The 24,651-nt window shown below is 40.4% G+C and overlaps 1 protein-coding gene across 2 annotated transcripts in view; it reads right to left on the bottom strand.

Moving 5' to 3' along the window:
• Positions 1–2,636: 2,636 nt before the first annotated feature.
• MBD1 (methyl-CpG binding domain protein 1) overlaps positions 2,637–24,651 on the bottom strand; it is a 65,090-nt gene continuing 43,075 nt past the window's right edge. For both annotated transcript variants that reach the window (XM_015824343.2, XM_029285754.1), the window contains 5 exons: positions 22,997–23,161; positions 11,803–12,039; positions 10,671–10,781; positions 9,241–9,360; positions 2,637–3,218 (listed from right to left, as the gene is read on the bottom strand). In XM_015824343.2, coding sequence (XP_015679829.1) covers positions 2,757–3,218; positions 9,241–9,360; positions 10,671–10,781; positions 11,803–12,039; positions 22,997–23,161 — 1,095 coding nt within the window. In that variant the 3' untranslated portion in view covers positions 2,637–2,756. The remainder of the gene's footprint in view (positions 3,219–9,240; positions 9,361–10,670; positions 10,782–11,802; positions 12,040–22,996; positions 23,162–24,651) is intronic.

Consider the following 24,651-nt stretch of genomic DNA (forward strand, 5'->3'; position numbering starts at 1 on the left):
GGGGGGGGGGATAGAATCAAACCTGGGATGGCACAAAAAGAGCATTGGTTGCACTGTTGGATATCTGGCATGAATGTTGTGTATTCATCCTTCCCTTTTTTGACCTCTCAGTTGCTTTCAACATCAACCATTATATCCTTCCAGATCAACTCAGAACGGAGATTGGGGGTGGGCAGTAGTGTTATACTGGTTCACCCCTTCTCCAAGAAGAAATCCCACCCTGTTGGGTGCCACAGGGGTTGGTGCTCTCTCCTCTCCTCCCTTCCCCTCCCCTCCATCATGATGCTGGATGGGGAGCAATAGGCTTCACCTAAACCCTGGCAAGATTGAGAAGCTTTGGGCTTTGGAGTTCTCTGGTTCTGGAAATGCCCTCTTTGGTGTTGGGTGGGATTGCATTGCCCCAAACAAACCCTGTGAGCAATCTGAGAGTCCTGGTCTCACAACCTTTGCCTGATGAGCAGATGGCAGTAGTGTCTAGGAAGGTCTCTGCACAATTTCATATTGGGTGCCAGTTGTGCCTTTTCCTAGATTGAGAGCCATACTCACAGTCACTCACACACTGGTCACCTCCTGGTTGGGCCATTGTAATGTGCTCTGCATGGGGCTGCCCTTGAAGAGTATCCAGAAACTTCACTGTTGCAAAATGCAGCAGTACAAAGAGTTATGTGTGTTTCTGATAGAACATGTTACACTTCTGCTCTAAGTTGCATGTGTTACCTGTTTGTCTTGGGAGTCTAATTCAAGTTACCGATGTTGATCTTTAAAGCCCTATATGGCATGAGGCCAGGTTCTCTGGGGGAGGATTACCTCTCCCCAATTACATCTGCCCATCCCACCAGATCCAGCATAGACAGCATGTAACAGGTTGTCATCTAAGGAATTACATATGTTGGGCACTAGGCACTGGGCCTTTCTGCTGTGGCATCGCTTTGTGGAATTTCCCCCCGCCCCCAATGAGGCTGGTTCCATCACTGCTGACCTTCCAAAGGTCCCTCAAGACCTGGTTGTGTCATCAGACTTGGGTACCCCAAGGTCCTAGTGAACCAGTGAAGTGGCCCCTTTATTATTAACATCCTTTTGCCCACTACATATTTTATCTTTGCTTTTATAGTTTTTAATGTTTTTTTATCAAAATAATTATTTTTAAGTCTTTATTAACCGTTCCAATGATTGTTATATGCACCCCCCCAAGTCACCTTTTTGTGAAATGGACAGCTACATAAATTTGACAAATAAATAAACTCGCAAGACAAATGAAGAGGTTCTGCATCAGAAAAGACCAAGAACTGTAACCAGTCATGAAAACATGAGACCCCACAACTTCATTTAACAGAGATGCCACCACTTTATATAAGCTAAAAACACTTTCACTACAATTCTGAGCCCATGTGCATTCAGTAGGGAATTTGTAAGTTGATGGTCAGTGGGTCACCCTTGCATACATATTGAACAGTCACAAAAAAATAAAGGTATCAAGACTTAGGAGAAATTTACACAGCAGTCTTAGCTACTCTTCTCCCATGTTCTCGCAAACCAGTTTGAGGATTCTCACTTTGAACAGAAATAAGAACAACCAAAGACCATTTGCTCTTTCAAATTTTTAATATGTTAAAAAAAATAGAAGCCAGTTCTGATTTTGTTATTTCTTTGAGGATAGTTTCATTCTTTTCTTCTGAAAGAAAAATATCACACATCATGAGAGTCAGACAAACTGCAAAAAGGCATAGGGGAGGGGCAGAAGATAGAGGTTGCTGTTACTGCTGCCGCCAACTACATTGAAGGAAGACATGAAACAAAACCACAAGTTAGCAAGTGACAAACAGCTATGGCTTCTGTAGAACTTCCCTGAACAGAACATGCTGGAATCTCTCAGCATATAGAATGGCAGCTCACCAACTTCCTCTCAGGCACCATTTGTGGGACCTTTCCTGCTCCCCAGAGCAAAAGTCTTGCAGATCCTCAAACATAATTCCCCCATCCAAACCCCACAACACAAAGCAAAGGAAAACATGTTTGAGGCAACAATTCAAGTTCTAAACAAATCGGGGGAAATGTCTAGCCCGTAGGGATTCGTTTGAAGGAGATTCTACTGTAAAATCCCATTTTTCCTGGGTTTGGTGAAGATCATACTGTAGGAGTGCGCTAGATACGACAGAGTGGGACTAGGCAAGCAAAAACAATGGAAACAGGATCCCAAATGGATGCACAGCCCATCTCCACATGCCCATCGTATCAACCTGTAATACTACATTGCCAAACATATAAAAAAGCTTTAAAAGTGCACAAAACTGGTGGTCAGCCCAAGCTGCTGTGATACACACTGTCCACCAGGTACCTCTCTAGCAGAAAATGAGTAAATGGCTAAAACAAGACTGGAATTCAGTTGCCAAAAGAAACCCTCTGAACACCAGAAGTGCAGAAGCAGGTTATCGGGGGGGGGGATTAGAAAGAAGACAAGAAGGGGTGTATATATATATATATATATATATATATATATATATATATATATATATATATGTCTTGGCATATATATATATATGTCTTGGCATATATATATATATATATATATATATATATATATATTTGCCAAGCTATTGAACATGAGGGGGGGGGGGGAAATAAAGCTATTTATGGCAAGGAATTAGCCTTTTAGAAATCCAAGCCATGTCCAGTGTCAAAATTAAACTTAGATTAACTGCCCATTCTCAGATCAGGGGGGCTGAATCTGCCTCCAAATTCCTTGCCCAGCTTGGTTCTCAGTGAGTGCCACTTCCTGATGGCCAGGGGTTGAGCCGGCACTGTGGGCAGCAACCTGAATGAACAAGAACATCACAGGCCTCAGACCGTTCTCCAGCAGGCCACCCTGCAGGCCAACCCGAACAAAGTTGGTAGGCCTCCAGATCGCAGATCAGTTCCACCACCTCATCAACCGTGGTCAGGCGGGCAGGATGGCTGGCATAAAGTTCATGTTCCTGAGGCACCAGCAGACCTTGCACTACAACATGGAAAAAAAGGCCTGGGCGGATGTGAATGACTGCAGCAGACATGGTGGAATGTTTCGAGTGCTGGACGAGACGCAGGTCTGGGCTGCCAAGTGGAGGCAACACCTCCCAGTGAGCAGGGAGAGGGATCTCATTCAGCTCAGCTAAAAACTCTCGCAAGACGCTGTCCAACTGAGAGAGGGGCTGCACACCGCCCAGGCTGTAGACCTCCATAATCTAGAGAGAGAAAGAGCAAAAAAGTCCAGTTTAAGTATCCTTTTGGTACAGGTAGTCCTCGACTTACGACCACAATTGAGCCCAAAAATTCGGTTGCTAAGTGAGGCATTTGTTAAGTGAGTTTTGCCCCATTTTACGACCTTTCTGCCACAGTTGTTAAGGGCATCACTGTGGTTGTTAAGTTAGTAACACAGTTGTTAAGTGAATCTGGCTTCCCCATTGACTTTCCTTGTCAGAAGGTTACAAAAGGTGATTAACATGAACCCGGGACACTGCAACCGACATAAATATGAGTCAGCTGCCAAGCATTTGAATTTTGATCACATGACCACGGGGATGCTGTGATGATTGTAAGTGTGAAAAACAGTCATAAGTCACCTTTTTCAGTGCTGTTGTAACTTCGGACAGTCACTAGTAGACTGTTGTAAGTCAAGGCCAGTAGTAATCAAATAACTTTAGATAAGCTTCCATTTTCCCCAGTTTGGCTTAAATAGGGCACAGGGGCCTCTATTTCAAAGCCATTCCTTGTCACGATTAAGGCAATGACTCAAGGTCTCAACTAATGTAGCAGTTCAGTCTCAGATATGTGTAAACCACAGGTAATCTTGGGTCTGGGGTGAATTAATTTAAGAATGTGTCCAGGAAAATCACATTTTACATATTCTGAATACAATAACATTTGCAGTAAAGAACCAATTTGGCATTCTGAGGATTCATCCAGTCTCCGTTGGGCTTCTGGACATTCACATGGCAAGAAATGTCTCTCGGCAACAAATGAAGGCCAGCGACAATTCTATCTTGACGAAGCGAGTCAAAGCATGGGTAACCTCCAGGTTAGATTACTACAATTCGCCACAGAAGACCCCTTGTTTGAAAGCTGCCCCAAAACTGCCATCTGTAATCAAGTACAGGCAGTCCCTTGGTTAACAACAGTAACTGGGACCAGCAACTCCATCACTAAGTGGCACAGTCATAAAGCGTGATATCCCGTGACTGGCTCAACTGAGAATGACAGTTGTGGCAATTCCAGGTATCATCATTAGATAAATTCTGGGTGATCACAGCATCACACAATCAAAGTTTTGAGACCTCCAGCTCGTTTCCCTATTTAATCTGCTTGTTGGAAGCCAGTAGTGAAGGTTGCATAATGGCGAAGTTCACTCAAATGGTGAACTTCAAATGGCAAAACTAATGCGGACAAGATTCAGTCGATTTGACTGAGGAGTACAAGAGCTCACAGAAGAAGCTAATATTTTGAGAACTTGCCTGTGACAAATTCATCATCAAATAAAAATTGATGGGCTTTTTTTTTTAACTAAAGGAAACAGCAGGTACAGGTAATCTTCGATTTACAACCACAAGTGGGGCCAGAATTTCCATCGGTAAGTTGGTGTGGTCATAAAGTGAACCTGGCTTCTCCAATTGACTGCTGCCAAAAGCCAGCTGGGGAGGTCACAAATTGTGTTCATGGGACCCACAAGATGCGGCAACCACCGCAAATAAAAGCCAGTTGCGAAGTGTCTGGATTGCAATCACATGATTATGGGGGGGCGTGGTACGACGGTTATGATTTCAAGGACAGTTCATAAGTCACTTTTCCCAAGATTATCAATAACTTCGAGCTGTCATTAAACAAAGAGTTGTGAATCAAGTGGACTAGAAGACCTCCAAGGTCCTGTCCAACTCTATTATTCTGCCTTCTGTATTCAAGAACTACCTGTAATTTAAATCCTTCTCTAGCTTGGACAGATGTGTAGAAAACAGGGAATTATTTCCAATCACAAGTGACTTTTGTATTTAAAGAAGAACTAGCCACCCAAAATGAGAGAACAGATGATGTCTCTTGAGAGAACCTCTATCTGTGATTCGTGAGGAAAAAATGCTCCCCAAAAAGGTTTTAGCGTATTTTATCGCTATAAGTGTTTCTTCACATTGAGACACTAATTGCTATGTTTGATCAATCCATGGCAGTTAGAAAAACATATGGGTGAATTAAAAGATATCCATTGCATTGTTTGACAGAAATACCCAAGACTTCCTCTATAAAAGTAGAGCCTTTGGGCTGATACTAGCCAGCCTTGAGATGAGCTAGATAACAGATTCAGACTGTGCCTAAGCAGGAATCAAACAAAAAACCTAGACAAGAAAAACATTATTCACTCATTCAAATGTAACCAGATTATAATTCTGGGTTACACTCAAAAGAGTTAATAGAGGACAGTGTTCTCTAGAAATATAACTGCATATTCACTGAATCAGCTTTTCCATGAACATTTTGAACACCGTGATCTGATTCTAGTGGTGTGTTTGCCAAGCTCAACAAGAAAGAAGAGAATTTTGCTAATACTTAATCATACTTAGTTACACAGCAACACCACCACTATTGTTAAAAGTTGAAATCAGTGCTATTTGCCTTTCAAAATTTTCTAATATGGAGTTCAGGAAAAGGAAATACTCTCTATGTTCTAGATCAGAGGTCCAACCTTTTGAGTACCAGGGACTGGTTATGTGGAGAGGTTTTTCCGCGGACCGAAAGGGGTGTGGTTTTGTGTGCTGCCTGCATCCTGTGGATGGAGTTTTCCTTGTTTGTGCGGACCGGTTGCTGGCATGCCACAGCCCGGTACTGGTCCACGGACCGGGGGTTGGGGACCCCTGTTCTAGATAGCACTAAATTGGCTTTTAAATATGAAATATGGGAGTTTGAATTTTAGAGAGATGATATATGGTACATGGTACCTTCAAAAAGTCATAGCCAGAGACAAAGAGCTTCAGCTCTATTGCTCTCTTATAGAAATTTGCATTTCATAGATGTTAGCTGAGCACATACATACAAGAAGCTGGAGAAAACTCAAATGAAACCATCAGGACAGCCAAGCACAGAAAAGCAGCCAAAGCAGCAGACAAATGGGAGGAAGCAAGGAGACTGAAAGCAGATTTCCCAAGAGCAGCAAGGAAAGACAATAAAGTTTACACTTACAAGCAAGTGTAAGATGACTGCTTGAAAGGCTACCCCCCGGAAGTCCAAAGGATTTGAACAATATTTGTTGCTCATAAAAGCATCATCAAAAAGAAGCAAGAGAAAGAACTGTCTGACCGATAAGGTGTGAAGAACAGAGGGTGAGAATAAACAGAAGAGCTGTATACCAGCAACAAAGAGGCCCAACTTCCTCAGGATGATGAGGAAAGGAAAGTAGAAACAGCACCAGCCATCCGTCAGGAAGACGTTGTGTAGGCAATGAGCCAACTGCCCCCCAAAAAACAAGGCTCAAGGGTTTGAAACCATCCCTGCAGAATTTCTTAGGTTTGTATCACCCACAACCACCATAGCCTTGTACTGGAAAATTGGGGAAACAAATACAAATAGCCACAGGATTGGAAATGAGCAGTGTTTATTCCACTAACAAAAAAGAGCAATTCCAGAGATCGCTCCAATTAATTGTACAACTGTTCCTCATCTCATGAGCTAGCACGTTTCTCCTTAAGATTGTACAGTTTATTTTGAAACCTCCCCCCCCCCCAAAAAAAAATTAAACTGCACCAGAAAATTTCCTAAGTGAGAAGAAATCCCATGGAAAATATCTCTGTATCTCCGTTTTCATTTACACTGCTCATTGCTGACCACCAGTAACACTTATTGCTGGACAGACCTTGTCTCCATTAACAAGGTACATTGTTTCATTGTTCAACTAAGGCAGAGATATAATGTGACCTCAAAAAGCCACGGAATGGCAATAAACTCAAAGCTCTGGGATCACTCAAAGCACTGAGACAGTAGACAGACAGAGATTGATCACAGAAAGAGAACCAGATCAAAAGGCATGAGAATTTCACACCTATCCCCAAACTTCTTACATCCAAGAAGGGCAGTGACAAGAACCATATGCTCCAGAGGAAAATCTCTACTGATAAGGAAGAACAAGCAAGATAACAAGCAAGATGGTTCTTGTCGCTGTCCTCCTTGGATGTAAGAGATTTGGGGATAGGTGTGAAATTGTCATGCTTTTTAATCTGGTTCGCTTTCTGTAATCAGTCTCTCTCCCTGTCTACGGTCATAAAATCATACTTCACACTCACATTTCCTTCACAAACATAACACAAAGGGCCTCAAATCCCATAAATATCTCACTAAAGTACCAGTCAATAGCCAGCTACCCCAAAAACAAACTTTGTTATTGTTTTTGGAATAAAAAGAGAGACTGCTTTGCCAGCAGTTCATCTTGCATCTTGATCGCTGGTACTCTTTTCCCAGCTCAGGGAAATTCTCCCAACAAGATCATACAATAGTGTCTGGTGCCATCCATCAAAAAATAAATTATTAGATATTCAAGCTGGTTTCAGAAGGGATCATGGCACTAGTGACTATATTACAAATTATTCTGGATCATGGAAAAATCTCAACAATATCAAAAGAACATCTATATCTGCTTTATTTACTACAAGAAAGCCTTCCATTATGTCAATAATGATCTGTTTTGGAGAGTCCTAGAATAGACCCCTGGTCTATGGACCGGCACCGGTCTGTGGCATGCCAGAAACTGGGCTATGCAAACAAGCAAAGCCCCATCTGCGGGATGCAGGCAGCATCACAAGACCATGCCCCCTCCGGTCCACAGAAAAACCTCTCTTCATAGAACCGGTTCCTGGTTGGGATGGGGGCCACTGTCCTAGAAGACCTGGGGATGCCAACACATCTGGTCAAATTGATGCAGACTCTTCTACACAGATCAGGAAACTATTGTGTAAACACCATAGAGAGACACTGATTGGTTCAAGACAGAGAAAGGAGTGTAGCAAGGTTGCATTCCTTCAATTTTCTTATTCAACCTGTATGCTGAAGTGATTATAAGGAAGCTGGAATTTCAAGAATCAAAAATTGGGGTAAAGATTGGAGGAAGGAATATCAACAATCTTTGATATGCTGACAACACAACTCTCCTTTCAGAAACCAAAGAGGGCTTGAAAGAAGATCCAAAGGATTAAAGAAGAGAGCAAGGAATTTGGCCTCTTCCTGACCACCGTGAGGAATGAACATTTTCAAAATAACATCTGACAATGAAAAGATTGAAAGTCCGCAAGTACACTTCTCTAGGATCACAGATTGATCAAAGCAGAGAGAGCAGTCCAGAAATAAAAAGTTAAATTGCCTTGGGTCACACAGCAATGATGAGCATGAATCGCCTGGTAACTAAATGCAGGTTAGTCTGTGCTATCGGGTTTCCCACAGCTACCTACAATTGTGAAAGTTGGATTATAAAAAAAACAAAAACTAGATAGGAGGAAGATTAACTTGTTTGCACTGTGCTGCTGGAGAAGGCTCCTCACATTCCTTGGACAGCCAAAGTGACAAACAATCAAGTACTGTGGGGAGTATAAAACCAGGCATATTGCTGGAAGGCAAAATCACCAAATTCCACCTTACTTATTTCAGCCATGTCATGCAATCAAACTGACAGGAAAAGGCAGTTTTGCTCGGAATGGTCAGTGATAAAAGGAAATAAGACCGCCAAAAAACACAGTTGCTAGGCATAATCAAAGCCAACACCAGCCAGAGCATAAAACAATTGAAAGAAGCTGTACAAAACTGGAAAACTGGAGACAGCTGGTTCATAGAATATCTGAGAACTGGATATGATTGCATGGATAGCAATATTGTTTAACAAAGATGGCTGGCAAGCTGGAACAATAATATGTATCTTTTCTCTTATTAGGTATTTATTTTTAGGATTGGTCAAGGACCATAATAAAATTTTCAAAACAAGGTTTCCATGCTATTATCCCACAATCCACCTCTCTTCCAAATCTCTTATTGTTGAAAAAAACCTACAGTCGAAAATTTCTCCTTCACCTCACTGATCTCAGTAGCTGTTGTTGCGTATCCATCACCTTCTGCTGGCCATATGTATTGTGATTCTCATCCCCACGATCAGGAACAAAGTTGCCCAGGATCAACAACCAATAATAATAATAATAATAACCTTTAAAGAGTTATTATCACAGTGCCCAAAATTATCCCATTACGTACCACTGGAGGCTGAATTTGCTGCAGTGGTCCCACTTCATTGTCTTCTGAATCGTCAAGAACTACCACTTCTGTGCTTGATGTTCCTGACAGTTTCTTAAATTGGGGGAATCCTGCTGATATCTGCAGCAATAAAAATAGGCTCAAGGTTTAATTTGGAAAAGTCAACAAATAGGCCTTTCTCAGATTTCTCAGTGCCCAAACCCTACTTCAGACAACAAATCTGACATCAGAAGGGAACTGTACATACAGAGACACGTACAAGTGATATTTCAAAGGAAGCTGAAGCACAGATTATACAGACAAATAAAAATAGATGGGATTACAAGGCAACCTACAAGAGACCTCCTTGAAACACCTCTTAAATGCACAGGCCTGGAAATATTTCTTGTATGATTGGGAATCCATGAAACTAAAGCCATAAGAACATAACATAAATAATTCCCTGCTGGATTGGATCCTTTATCCATCTAGTCCAGTAGTCTGTTCTCACAGTGACCAACCAACTGCGCGCACACACACACACACAAAATCCCACTTGTCTCCCAGGAGATTGTCCTTCAAAGGCAGTCACACTGCCATCAAGTCTAAGAGTCACTGACCTCTAAGGATTGGTCCAAGTGTTTTTTGAAACCAGCCAAACATGGGTGGAATAATACAAAAGCAAAGGATTGAGAAATTAAAATTTTTCCCCAGGTCAAAACTTGGCAAGCACCCAACCGTAATTCAAATTTGTTCAGTTCTGAATGGGAAGGCTTGCTAAGACTCTACAAAGTCTGGTTTTTTTTTCCAGTTAAGTGGGTGACATCCTTTCCTTTTGTCCTCCATTTCCATATTCATTCTAGTAGGGAGCAGAAGGAACTGAAAATCATTTCACCAAGCCACCGCATTCCCTTAAGACTTAATGATGCTGGAACTGCTGGCCAGAAATGGTATTGCACTTCGGTGGTTCGAGCCTGGCTCCGTGAGACGGAGTGAGCTCCCATTGCTTGATCCCTAGTTTCTGCCCATCCAGCAGTTCAACAGCATGCAATATTGCAAGTAGACAAATAGGTGGGGGAAAAACCTCGCTGCATTCATGTGTGCAGAGAGCAGAAGCTGACACTGGACCTGGCCAGAAGCGAGGCATCACGACACAAGACGAAGCAAGGCAAGACTGGTGGAGGAGCCTGAAAGAGCCAGCAACCCGAGCACTGCTACTTAATTGGTATAAAGCCAGTTCTCCCCCCCCCCCTATAGTACCCCAAGGGTAGCCAGCAAGCACCAAACAGAATGAATTAGCAATCTAGGCTGTCAGGACTGCACTGTGTCTAGCATGTGTAGATTTCCCTGATATTGTATGCCATATGCTAAGTAAACAAATAAAAATTTCAGCAAGCAACCAGAACACTAAGGTGATTTGGCAAGGAAAGATACCTTAAACTAGAGCTTACCAGAGAGTCATTGGATGCCTGACAATTCCCACCTGGTTCTCCATATTCTTGCTTGTTTGGGGGAGAGGTGGCAATAAGGAGATTGACTGCAGGCAGTTGGGTATCTGGATCCTATGAGATACATTATACCAAAATATTAGAGCCTATAAATGGAGATTTTAAACCTAAAGTTTCAAGCTACATACAAGATGCAGTTTTAAAAAAAGAGACATAAGTGCACTCTCGGCCACAAGCAGTATGTCATTGCTGCTCTTTTTCAAGTCTAATCGTGCCATGTTAACATGTTCATTCAATAATCTGTTACTGGGGGGGGGAACATTGCTCAGGAAACAAACCCCCCTGTGTGAGATCACTCTCTGCTTGACATTTGAAAACGAGGTGATGCACAGAAGAATTTAAAAAAAAGAAAGATGCTTGAAAAATGCAAGTTTGTTTGCAATTTGAAAACAGTATTGGCACAGCCAACAAATTTAGGATGGGACTAAATGTGTGGCTTCTACATGTTCATCCTCAATTTTTAAAGGAAGAAAATCAGTAAATATTAAGGTAGAAAGCATTTTGCAATGCAGTATTTTCAAGAAAAATCAACACCAAACAAGCTAAGCAAAAGCAGCTTATGTAAACTATATGAACACAAATGCCAGGTCCAAATCCCTGTCTTAGCCAAAATATACACTGTTAAAAGATGAAAAGCTAGTCCATCCAGAAATGCCTATGTTGTTTAAGCCAAACAACAAAATTTCAGGACGCTTCTAAAATCTACAAAGCATTAAACTTTCAGGATATTGCCACCCAACTTTTCCAATGCTCTCCTCCCACCCACCCCCCACACACTTTACCAAACCAGTGATTTTTTATTTAAGTCTATTTCAGTGATCAGATAATGAATTTTTGTTTAACCTCTATTACTTTTCTTTATCTTTTTCAGCACATATCTATAAAGTAACATTCTGTTTTTATTTCATTGTTACTCTATTTTTTGGGCAGTACAAACAAAGTCTAACAAACATAGCAACTCCTCCCGCCCTAAGCATGTAGCTCCAATATTTGACATTTCAGTTGGCAAAACAGGAGAAAGAGTTTAGGGGAGGAACAGTCATACGTGACTTAAAAGGTACCAACTTTCACCCACCGTTCCTATGACCCAGGTGGATTTAATGGGGTGGTGGCGTATATCTTGCTCTTGCTGGATATATGGTGCCAGGATGGAATACTCCTTTGTAGGTTCGTGGGAGGCAGAGGGTATGGTTTCCTTCCTCAGCGTCACTGGTGGTGGTGGCTGTGGATGCAGATGTGGCTGCTCCTGCTTAGGCATCTGTAAGCTCAGGGATTTGGGCACTTCAGTCCACTCACTGGTCAAAGAAGATTCCTTCAGTGCCACAGGAAAGGAAAGGAAGAGATATAAGCAACCTTATACTGGCTCAGCCTATTTATCTATCTAATTCAGAATTACACGGGACAATTACTGGAATAACTCTACCACGGTAATAATGGGGAACTTTTACTACCCTGACATCCACTGGGAAACAAATTCTGCAACAAATTCCCAAGGATAAGACAAGAAGCAATGGTGGACGTTTGTCAGAGGGAGACCCAACCTGAAAATAAGAAGGAATTTCTTGACAGTGAAAACCATTAAGCAGTGGAACAGCTTTATTTTGTTTTATTTTTTCAAACTTCTTAACCGCCCATCAGCCTCATAAAAGGGTTCTTGCCTTCTGGAGTTGTGGGTGCTCTGTTCCTGAAGGTTTTTAAGAAAAAAAACTGGACAACAATTCGTCCAAGATGGTATGAGGATTCCTATCTTAGGCAGGGGGTTTGACTAGGTCCCCAATCTTTTGGGCACCAGGGACCGGTTCGGTGGAGAAAGGTTTTTCCATGGACTGGAGAGTACATAGTTTTGTGTGCTGCCTGCATCCTACGGATGGGGCTTTGCTTGTTTATGCGGACCGGTTGCTGGCATGCCGTGGGCCGGTACCGGTCCATGGACCGGAGGTTGGGGACCCCTGGACTACCAGACCTCCAAAGATCCCTGGTTTAGCCCTGTGATTCTATGAATCTATGAACTAACAGAGTGATTCCAGGTTAGGAAGAAATCACCCCAGTTAAGGGTTGAAAATACAAAAGGCTGAACCTGGAATTGTTCCACAAGCAAATGTATACTGCCCCTTCCTGGACTTTTTTTAAAACAAGTGATCCTCACTTACCAATGGTAATTGGAACTGGGTACTCCTTTGCTAAGCAATGTGGTCATTAAGGCACAGTGTGTCACATGGCCATGCCAGTTTATGACAGTAGTTCTGGCAGTCCCAGTTGCTATCAATAGATAAATTCCACAGTCACAACATCCCATGATGGCCATTTACAGCCTCCTGCTGGCTTCCCCATCCACTTTGCTTGTTAGAAGTAGGCAATGAAGGCTGCAGATGGGATCACATGGCAGCAGGACACTTTGCTTGTTAGAAGTAGGCAATGAAGGCTGCAGGTGGGATCACATGGCAGCAGGACACCGCAACGTCATAACTGAGAGCTGGTTGCCAAACACCTGAACCATGATCGCATAATGATGGGGTTGCCTTTTCTTCCATGTACAAAACCAAAATCTAGTGCTGGGTGGCAGCATTTGCAACAAGCTGCTTCAGACAACGAAATTTTAAGCCTAGAAAATCTCCAAAGCCAAAAGCTTGTCACTGAATGGGAAGAAGGGGAAAGGATGGACAAACATCTCTTTTTTATTATTATTTTACCTCTATAAAGCAGATATCAGCAAGCTTTTGGAGTGCTATTTTCATGGGATGTCCCAGACATCCCTCTCATCTTATTTCTAAAAATCGTCTGAAATCTAACGAGCTTTTGATTAATTCATAAAAGTGTGGTGAAATCTTTCAACATTCCAACCGTTAAAAGAAAAAATGCCAAATGAGGAACATGATAAATTGATGCAAACAATGTTTTATTACTCAGATTCCTGTTGCAAATATTAAGCAGAAAGTATAGAAACTATAGCCACCTGAACATTTTTGTTGTCAGTTTAAACTAGAACCGTCTTTTTTCTTTCCCAACCCCCAACTTGCATGGTACTTGCGTAGTCCAAGTCAGTTTCTTTTATTTATTTTGCACCAAAGGATTGTGTTACAAATCTTAGTACAAGTATTTTAATTAATTCCAAGTGGCTTTCATGCAACTGAGAGTTTTTTGATGTCTTAGAAAGAGTCAGAAAATATTATCAGTTCAAACTAAGGGAAGCAGTTAAGGCTTATTTACCGATGAGAAACGCATCTGCGCTGTTATTTATTTATTTATATTTAATCAGTCTCCAATCTCACGGAAAAGTAATAATAATAATAATAATAATAATAATAATAATAATAATAATAATAATAATAATAATAATAGTAAAGTTGGAAGGGATCTTGGAGGTCATCTAGTCCAATCCCCTGCTCAGGCAGGAAACCCTATACCATTTCAGACAAATGGCTGTCCAGTCTCTTCTTAAAAAGTGACACTAAATCGTGCACAATAAAAAAATCTCAATATTAAAACAACTGCAATTAAAAGACAACAGTAACAAAATAGCCAAGAAAAATGATGTTAAAAACAATAAAGCCATCTCATTAGATCGCCATTCCATTGAGATCCCCAAGCCTAATTTTTAACCTAATGTTTAAATTAACTGATCTCCATCTGTATATACCAGATATTCTAACACATATTCCCACCTACCCTTCAGGCAGAACAGAAAAGGAATGAAAAGTGAAATGGGTGGATGGATGGATGGATGGGAAAGAGGAAGGATCTCCATTTATTGTTACAGAAAGAGTAAAATTCGGCAAACAAGTAGGCATCCAAAGCATCAAGATTAAACTTCAATGATATCCAGGCTTTCCATCTCTCTATGCTTATTTTTACTTCTGCCCATTTCCCTTGTTTTCAACAGCCTCTTTTATTATTATTTTTTTTAAGAATGACTGAGAAGCCAGTGGAATATTTCAATTCCATGCAATTTTAACACAATTAACGATTTCCTAATCAGGCAACATCTTTTATATTTGTTGGGAGGGGGAGACAAAATCATCATGAATGCACACCCATATAGAGACAGACAGGAGCATCTTGCAGCTACACAAGCCTGAAAAAATGACGCAGCTACTTTAATGATTTGATAAGAGGAGCTACTTCGTGCCCTTGTACAGTATGCTGCACATGGTACAGAGCTAATACAGAGACTACTTAGCCTGGCCAGTAAGTACATGGAAGATGCACAGATAGAGCAAGTTAAGGTTGGCTAGTTTTAAACTACCTTTGGATTTTTGTTCAGAGCTTAAATTAATGTTTACTTTATGGTTCAGCATATTTTGTGAATCCAGAAAACAATGAAGCCTGTTTTCGACTTTTTGTGAGAAACTAAGAGACATGTAATTTGGACTCTGGGATTGGACGATTAGAGTTGTATGCGATTATAGGAGAAATGTGGACTATTGTTAATTTTAGAATAAGAGTTGGATGTATGTTTTATCTACACATGTACCAAAAATGGGAAGCTATTTTTTTTCTTTCCTTTTTCTCGCATTCTTATCTTGCTTTTTGTCTGATTCTCTTTTTGTTTCATTTTTCGTGCTTGTTTACTTTTTATTCACGTTTTTAAAATGTAATCACATTAAAAAAAAAACAGGTTAATTCAATAACCAAGTTGTGCTGAGTGAAGGCAGGCATGCAGTTACTTCAAAAACAGAAATCTAAGCATCTAAGCGTAACATCTTGTAGATACACAAATTGCGGAGCCCTCTTTATGCACGACTGTGAGCATTCCTGTTTCTCGGATGTTATTATTACTTTAATTTAATTTATACCCCGCCCTTCTCCCGAAGGACTCAGGGCGGCTTACAGGCAATAAAAACGGAACTATACAATAAATATCTAAAAACAATTAAAATATATATTAAATAAGCCTGTTATTTTTAGAAAAGTTATAAAATCCCTATTAAAATCCCTATACAATCCCCCCCCTAGGCCAATCCCGCTTGATGGAAAAGCCATNTCGCCAGCCGACACTGTTTGGCCGACGGCACCCTGAGGAGGCCCGCTCTGTGGGAGCGTACCGGTCTATGGGAGGTAATCTGCGGCAGAAGGCGGTCTCGGAGATACCCAGGTCCGATGCCATGGAGCGCTTTAAATGTGGTAACCAGCACCTTGAAGCGCACCCGGAAGGCTACCGGCAGCCAGTGCAGCTCACGCAAGATCAAGAAGCTTTCCTGATCTTGCAAAGCCCCTCCCTTGCAATTCTGTAAACACTTGCCTTGCCATTCCAATTTTCAGATACAACAACAAACAAGAAATCCAGAAAACTTTCTAAAAACATATTCCTAGTGAGAAAAGTTGCGAGCTTCTTTGTAAGCGGCTGCAGAGGCAGGGATGCATTCCAGAGGCTGGTATTCGGATACAAATTTTCCAGCGCGTGAAACCATTATATAAGCAACACGTTAAAATACAGATTCTCAAACTCTGTGGATTTGGGGTCTGCTAAAATAATACATAATGCCAATCTGCCATGAAGTATACTTACCGATATATTAGATGCTGGGCTGGTAAGCGAGGCTGTCACCGGAAATCACAGCTGGTATAGCATTACAGGTAGTCCTCACTTACAAGCGTTTGTTTTGTGACTGTTCAAAACTACAACGGCACTGAAAAAAGTGACTCTTATGACCGCTTTTCACACTAATGAACTTTGCCGCATCTCCATGCTCATGTGATGAAAATTCAGATGGTCGACAACGGACTCATATTTATGACGGTTGCAGTGTCTGGGGTCATGTGATCCCCTTTTGAGATCTTCTGACAAACAAAGTCAATGGGGAAGCCAGATTCACTTAACAACCGTGCCACTAACTTAACAACTGGAGTGATTCACTTAACAATTGTGGCAAGAAAGGTGGAACAAAACTCAGTTAACAAATGTCTCACTTAACAACAGAAATTTTAGGCTCAATTGTGGTTGTAAGCCAAGGACTACCTGTAGTAAATTTAAGATAATCCCTCCTAAAAAAAAAAAGAGTTGATAGAAAAAACACACTGACAAAATTCCTGTGAAGTTTCCAACTGCCGTGCCAGGTCACCCTATGATTGCCCAAGGCCAACTGAAACCAGTCCTTTACATTTCCTCCTTTCCTGTAATTGTGACACACTTACAGAATCCATGTACGAGAAAAGGGAAAGGGGCCCAGACCATCAATTCCTCCCATTCAGCTCTGGGGAAACTGTAACTCAAATGACAAAATGGAAAATTTATTATCTGTGGGGCTTAGTTTGTCCACCAGGGACAACAACGCAAAAAACTATGCCAAAGTAACAATGGGTCTTGACACAGATGAAAAATGTATAGTAGTTTATCAGAGCCAGCTTGGAGGAGGAGGAGGAAAAAATAAATACTAATAAAAATACGAAAAGGAGACAATGGGGATGAAAGAGAAAAAATAAAGTGTAGATTAATCAGCCCATTCTTTATTGTTCATGCAAACTTGAGAATGAAGACATATTCTATTAGCCCACCAGCCCTTATATCCCTCCAGGCAGAGCTTAGCTAAAGGTTTAATTTGAGGAAGGAAAGGACAACTGCTGTTTCTTTTTTTAACCTTATTCTTAAGACCTTGCTGGATTGTTATTTTTTGTGAATCATCACCATCACAATCATCACCATTGTCTTCCTTTCAAGATACTGGTTGAAATGAACCATGAGGAAATTCCTATAACAAGTCAAGCAGGCAAAAGGCCTGGCATCTCTTCAACAGCTCGTGTTCTTAAATTTAAGAACACGAGCTGTTGAAGAGATGCCAGGCCTTTTGCCTGCTTGACTTGTTATAGGAATTTCCTCATGGTTTACCTTTCAGCTATTCCAAAACACATGGAAAATGTTTTCATTTCCTCACCCATTTGTCTCTGCTTAAAGGCCCTTTGAGGTAGCCCTAACGTTGGAAATTCTAACATAAAAAAAGTCGGCCTTGCCTACCAGCCCAGGGAAAAATAAGGCCCCGGTTACCTCTTTGAACTCAGAGAGTAAAAACCAAAGGATCCTATTGGCTAGGATGCTATCCTAAGCAGCATGTAACAGGTTATGTCTTAATTATTTCAAGTCCCAAGCAATAATATATCATCTCACAATTACATATTCAATTAAGATACACTAAAATCTACCTTTACAAATTGTTTCAATGGCCGTTAAAATATATATTAAGATGAATGTCATTTACAGTCCTTGGCCTCATATTCTTGCCTATATACCCATAGGAAAGTGTGTTGGTTTGTACGTCTTTTGACTGAAAACCACCATTTTTTCTATTTTTAAAAAGTACAAAATGCTGAGCTGAAAACTATATCATTATTATACTTGTCCATTCCAAATTGCCTGCAAGGAAAGCTACAAATTTCAAATTGTCTGCAAGGAAAGCTACACATTTCAAGTTGGAAAGCAGGATTCAGATTGGTAATTTGGATTAGAATTCACAAATAGTTCAAACTAGTAAAGCAATCCCTAATGTCTCTTTTCTAAATGGGCAATCAAGACCCTAATCTTACAATAAAGACAGTAAATGCCCAGAAAATTGAAATCTAGCCATTTTGTAGCACCAAATTAAAACCCAGAAAGAATTCCGTGCAATACACTCCAGTCCTGCTTCTTCGATACAAGCTTCCTAGCAGGGCAGCACACGAGACTGCAAAGTAATAGACAGCAGGAAGGATGGAGGTACCTCATGGAGACAATTCTGGAGAAGAAGGAGGTCATCATAAAGGTTATGAAGGAATTGCCTGGAAAAAAGCAGTCTGGGAATCCCCAATTGTTCAGAGTCAGACCATGATCCTGTCAAGACCCTCGTGGAGAAAGTTAGCTTATGCTCACTGCCAAATTCAAGCTGGAATAAAGCTGTGCTTGAAGGGAACTTGGTGGAATAACAAGGAAGATATCATTGAGAAATCATGTATTAGTAGCTAGTTCCCATATTCAGTGGATATTCAACGGCAGAAGAATCACAAGCAGCAGCATTTGGATTGAGTGGGTGGGTAATTGCCTCTGGCTGGAAGCTGACTTTGGTCCACTTGCTTCTGGCCACACCCCTTAGCTCCCTACTACCCCACCTGCTTGATCCTGGCTGATTTGTGGCTGTGGCCACCAAAGCTGTTCCTCCTCCTCTCCTCCTGACTTTCCTGCCCGCTGCCACTGTCCCCACTCCATCTGGGCTGCTCCATTCCTTAGAAAGCAGCTGCTTCTAGGGAAGGGAAGGGAAGATGAATTAATGAAGAAAAGCAAACTGTGGAGATGACAAGTAGCAGCTACCCACAAAGGAGCCCTATTACAAAAGCAAGCAGTGCACTAGAATGGCCCGCGTCTTCCTGAAGCCACAGGCCCAACACAAAACCTTCCACTTCCTTGGTCTGTTCCCAAGAGGCGCATTTTCCCTCAAGCACATTAAAGACATCACAAAACAACATAAAATCATGAGAAAGCATATCTTTTCCCCACCATCCTCCTGCCCCACAAAAGAAACTGCAAGGCAGAATAGGGGCACAGCTAGGACAGATCAAGCTGGAGATGTTAAGGCAACTAGGGTATATAAGAAATCTGAGCACAAAATGGCAGGATTTTAAAGCTGGTATACACGAATATCTAGATCTCAGGACACTGAAACCACATTTTTTACTAAAAGGCATCAAAAAATTATCAGTCAAAAGAGAGCTGCTTTAACTCACTCAAATATGAGCCATTCACTGTAGCAGACAATCCATATTCCTCTGCTCTCAACAGAACTAACATAATTTTTCTTAGTTAATACATCTATTTCTAGAAGAAAATCTTTCCAAAGACTCACAACACAAAAAACTCACAAATTTTTCCAAAGACTCTGTGAAGGACTCTGTGAAGGAACTTATATGCGAGCTTTTTAATTTGCAAGGTTTATGCCACTCTTAGATCAAAGTTGTGGAACAAACTGTTTCCTCCTGGCTCCTCCTTAGTTCCTACAACTTTTACACTCTGCAGCAGGGGTGTCAAACTCGCAATGTTATGTGATGTGTCACGATGTATCGTGACTTTTTTTCCCATTGCCGGCAATGGGGTGGGCACGGTTTCAACATGACGCATCCAGCCCGCAGGCCAGCAGTTTGGCAACCCTGCTCTGCAGCTATTCAGCCCAGAGTTAAAACCCACCATTGCAGTCAAATAAATGGGTGCTGAATTCATTTCTCCATAAGGAAGAAACTGGAGTTAGCCTTGGTAAGCAGTAAAATCTTGCTTGAATTCCAACTTTCTCCAACTCTAAATGTTGGCTACATTCAGGAATAAGTACTGAGCTGAAACAACTGTTTTTTTCATAATATTTATGCCACTTAAAATAATGTTCCTTGGTCAATCCTGTGAAGATTGGACTGTATTATGATTTTGCCAGTTCCAGAGCAAGGTATTTAACCTGATCTTGTTAATCCCAATACAGATTAAAATACAGCAAAAAATCATCCAGATAGGATAAAATGTAGGGAAAAGATAATATAAGGTTTATTAAACAAACAGTACTCAGACAGGGAAATATTTTATTGTCTGTCCAAGGTCAGATTTAAGACACCTGGAGATAGAGTCAAAACATGTAAAAGCAAGTAGGCTTTATATAACATCAGATAAATCTGCACAAAATCTTCTAGAGAAATCACACATGGCTGGGTTTATACAGCAACAGATCATTTAAAAAAACCAAATTTTGACATAGCACAATACGGTAATCGCAATTGTGTTTAATGAATGAAATTCATTTATATGGCATTGATAATAGTTAATTGAAAAGGCTTTAAAGACCACTTGGAGCAATACTTCCTTATTCTGTTTTACTGAAAACAAACCTAACTTCCAAAAGAAATAAAACTCTTTCAAGACCAATGGTTTCTTATTTTGTTTTACCGAAAACAAACTAAACTTCCAAAACAAGCATAATCCTTTCAGACATCCATTTATATCCTTCAGCTGAAGAATGGAGTTTTGTCCATCAAAGTGTAAATCCTGAATAGAAGCTGGAATGACCAGTTGCCACACAGATACCTCCTTTTCCTTGTTTATTGAACCAAACCTTATTAGTCAAGCAACCTATCAAAAAGTTTATTTAAAGTTTTCCAACTTAATTTTTTAAAGTTTGTATTCCTATAACTGGAATTAGGGAATAAAGTGTAAAAAAAGACATCAATAATATAAATCATAGCTCCTGATTAATGATGAAGTTGGTACTCCACTGGGCCGGAATATATATCTGAACACCAAATCTGAATGACAAACATAATTCAAAACTGAACTAGGTAGCGCTTACTGACTGCAGAAGCTATTAATTTCAATCTTTCAATAGTTACAGCATCAATAAAAGGAAAAGCGGACTCTTTCGAAAGTCACTGTATGCATTCATTCAATCATACCATGTCAAATCAGCAGGGACTGCTTCAGAGCAGGAAATCCTGGATCTAAAAGGAGCAAAGCTTGTTATATCTAAAAGAAAGATCCTACAAATCCAATCCAGAGAAATGTGACCAAACTCAGAGAGAGTCCCCAGCAGTGCAGGGCAAAGAGTGAGGCTGGAAGTAAAAAAACAATATCCTCCAAAACAACAGTGTTTCTTTACAGATCATTGTAAAAATACAAACTAAACAATATAAAAGGAAAAAAATAGAAGGTTCAGAAAAGAAAAAATAGAAAGAAAAATAGAAAATAAAAAACAATACAGTATAAAGGGAAAAAAAGCATTTCCCCTTCTTCTTAATTATAAACAATTTTAATAACGTCACTTTCTCTTGAAATACAACAAATAAGCTCTTCTTCCTATCTCCCATTTCTTATCTATAAACAAATACTTAAAGTCTCATTTCCATCCTGATGTCATCAAAAGTCCATTAAGAGATAACAATGTATCTATTTCAACCTTGACCAAATAGACCAACATTTTATTCCTTACTTTTACTTCTAACAATCTTGATCTGAAGTCCCTTTAAATAATGTTCCTTTTATTTTTTCTTTGCCTTTTCTCACAAAATTCTTCAGAGCTTTAACAAACCTCTTCAATAAATCCATTGAAGGAAAATTATCCAGGTCACTTCCTTGGCTTGGTATTTATATACCTGATATAATCATTAAGATATCAGTTTCTTTTGTATATCCAGTGCAATATCTTTTTCCATGTCATTCTTGTAGTCTGTATTTTTTTTAAATCCACTTCAAATCAATCTCATCTTGCCAAGTAAATTTGTTCTCCTCCCACAATAGCTTTTAGACACAGTCTGTCTAGAGAGGCACACACCCTTAAATACTGTAAAACATATTGATCCAAAGAATTGCACTGGATGCCAGTTTGTTTCTAGATCCTATTCAAGGTGTGAGTGTGACCTATAAAGTCCTACATGGCATGGGGTCCTGAGGCTACCTATGGAACAGTCTTTGTCCCATTGTGGCTGGTGCCCTGAGAATCCTCTCTTTGTCTTTTTAATTAATTTCTAACAGAGTTTAATAATCTTTGACTCCTTTTAAATTCTACATTTTCTAATTTCCTAATTGTTATATGGTGTTTTTATATGTTAACAGTTTATTGTACACCACCCAGAGCCTTTCCCCAAGAAAAATGGGCGGTTCAAAAATGTAAATAAAAATAAAATAAAATAAATCCCTACTTCCTTCAAACTCATGTGATCAATCTATATAAACCAAAGGAAGTGCATACAGTGGCAGTATTGCTTGAATTTAATGAGTCTACCATCATTAATTAATGTACATATTCCCCCATTGTGCATGTGATCAGAGATAGTTTGTTTAGGCTAAAACAGGAACACATATAGAGGAGTTACAGACTGCATTCCCTATCACACCTTTAATATTGTCTGGCAATTTTAATGCAGGAATTGATCTAATGACAAGGGGAAATGAATTATTATTATTTTTCCTATAGTGTTATTTTGTCACTGCAACCAGATCAATCTTAAAAAAAAAGATTTCAAACGCAAATCTATTAGAATCTGCTATTCACCTCCAGGAGGTATTTATAAACAATTCAATTTCAGGCCGCCCATCCCTGGAATAAAGAAACCCAAGTTGATCAATCTTGACAATATACAGACTTTAGATCTGAACAATTCGACAACATGCTTTTGAACAAAATGCACATACTGCAACAAGACCTACAACATGCAAGGCTTTGTTAATATGAGCTCTTAATACCCACACTTAGCACAGAGAAGCATGAAATGGCTTACATGCTACAAGTAGCAAAGTGGAGATAGAGAGCACAATAAAACAGATGAGAGGGTGCACCAACCATTGCAAACTGCAGACATTGCCTCCAGCGGCACTTCTGTTGCTTGAGGTTCTTCCCTCCAAATTTGGGCTTGTCACAACAGAAATCACAGCGGCCACAGTCTGTTTTCAGCAGACAGGCTTCACATTCACCACACGTCTGGTTTTGCTGATTTTTGGAGGAATGCTACAAGGAGAAAAAGGGAGCTATCAAGCCAGGAAGACTGTGCTGCCAAGCCTAGGACAATATCTAAATAATCCAGTTATTTCTAAAAAGCGCAAAGTTCATAAACTCTGTACTATGCGAGAATTAGGAAATAAATCTCCCTCAAATGCAATTGAAGCATAAACAATTCAACCAACTTGCATAGCTGATTGTCTATGGGGATTCTCAGTCATCCGGATCACGGTTGTCCCAAAGATGCTTTTTCAAGAGGCAACTGGACTTTCTTTGTTTTTCCTTGAAGACATTTCGCTTCTCATTCAAGAAGCCCAGAACTGAAGAAGCTTCTTGGATGAGAAGCAAAACATCTTCAAGGAAAAATAAAGAAAGTCCAGTTGCCTCTTGAAAAAGCACCTTTGGGACATCCGTGACCTGAATGACTGAGAAACTCCATAGACAATTCAACCAACTCTATTCTTTTTCAGAAACCTTAGAACCGCTGCGTGTTGCAGGAATTTTTAAACAATGAAGCCAATTGTAATTTTTAGAAAATCAAGGAAATGAAAATTGTTCCCTGGACCCAGAATGACCAATGTAGCTCTTACAGTCTAATAAGAAAGAGAGATTCAAATCTATACTTCTGAAGATGATAGCTGCAACATTCCTTGCCTTACTATAGCTATACCAGTGATCACTGAGATAAGGACACAGACCTTCATATCAAGTTTTAGCTGCTCAGAATTATGTAAATTCAACTTGTACAACATGCTGGTTTGGTCTACTATAACCACAGGGTGCTGCCTAGAAGAATCACCTAAGTATTAAGATGAAAAGTGACAATCTCCAAAGATTGTAGGAGTCTACTCCGTACACTCATATCTTCCTTTTCTTTCTTACGTCATGTATTGGTCAAGAATACATGTAATTCAAAAGATTATTGGAATTAGATCGGTTATTTTATTGCTGTCTCTGCCTCTCTGGGGAGTGACAGACTTACGAAACTCTTCAAAGCAACTTCTATAGCTACTCATTTTTCTTCCTCCCACTTTGGATATTCATAGCCCACTGGATCCCAATACAGCAGACATGTCAAACTCGCGACGTCACGTGACGTCGTGCAACGTATCAGAGCTTTTTCGCCATTGCCGGCAATGGGGTGGGCGCGGCTCTGGTATGATGAAACCGGCCCGCGGGCCGGCAGTTTGACACCCCTGCAATACAGAATCTGTTTTGTGCTTCACCTGGGAGTGGATTCGCTTTGTAATGGATGCAACTAGTCCTGATGAGTTCACCTATTTAACCTGCTTGCCCAACCTGTTAACTCAAAATTGGCCTTGTTCCAGATAAATCAGAAAACCAAAAAAAGAAACACATTTTACCACACAGTTCTTGAGTTTAGCCACAGGATGCTTGGGAGGACAGCCCATTTTCTTCCTCTCTTTCGCCACTCCCAATTGCTTCTTCTGTTGGGAGGAACCCAACATAAGTTAGTGGCTGGGAGGACTTGAAATTCT

Source organism: Protobothrops mucrosquamatus, unplaced genomic scaffold, assembly GCF_001527695.2.
Source record: "Protobothrops mucrosquamatus isolate PMUCROS unplaced genomic scaffold, P.Mucros_1.0 scaffold_13, whole genome shotgun sequence".
NCBI lineage: Eukaryota > Metazoa > Chordata > Lepidosauria > Squamata > Viperidae > Protobothrops > Protobothrops mucrosquamatus.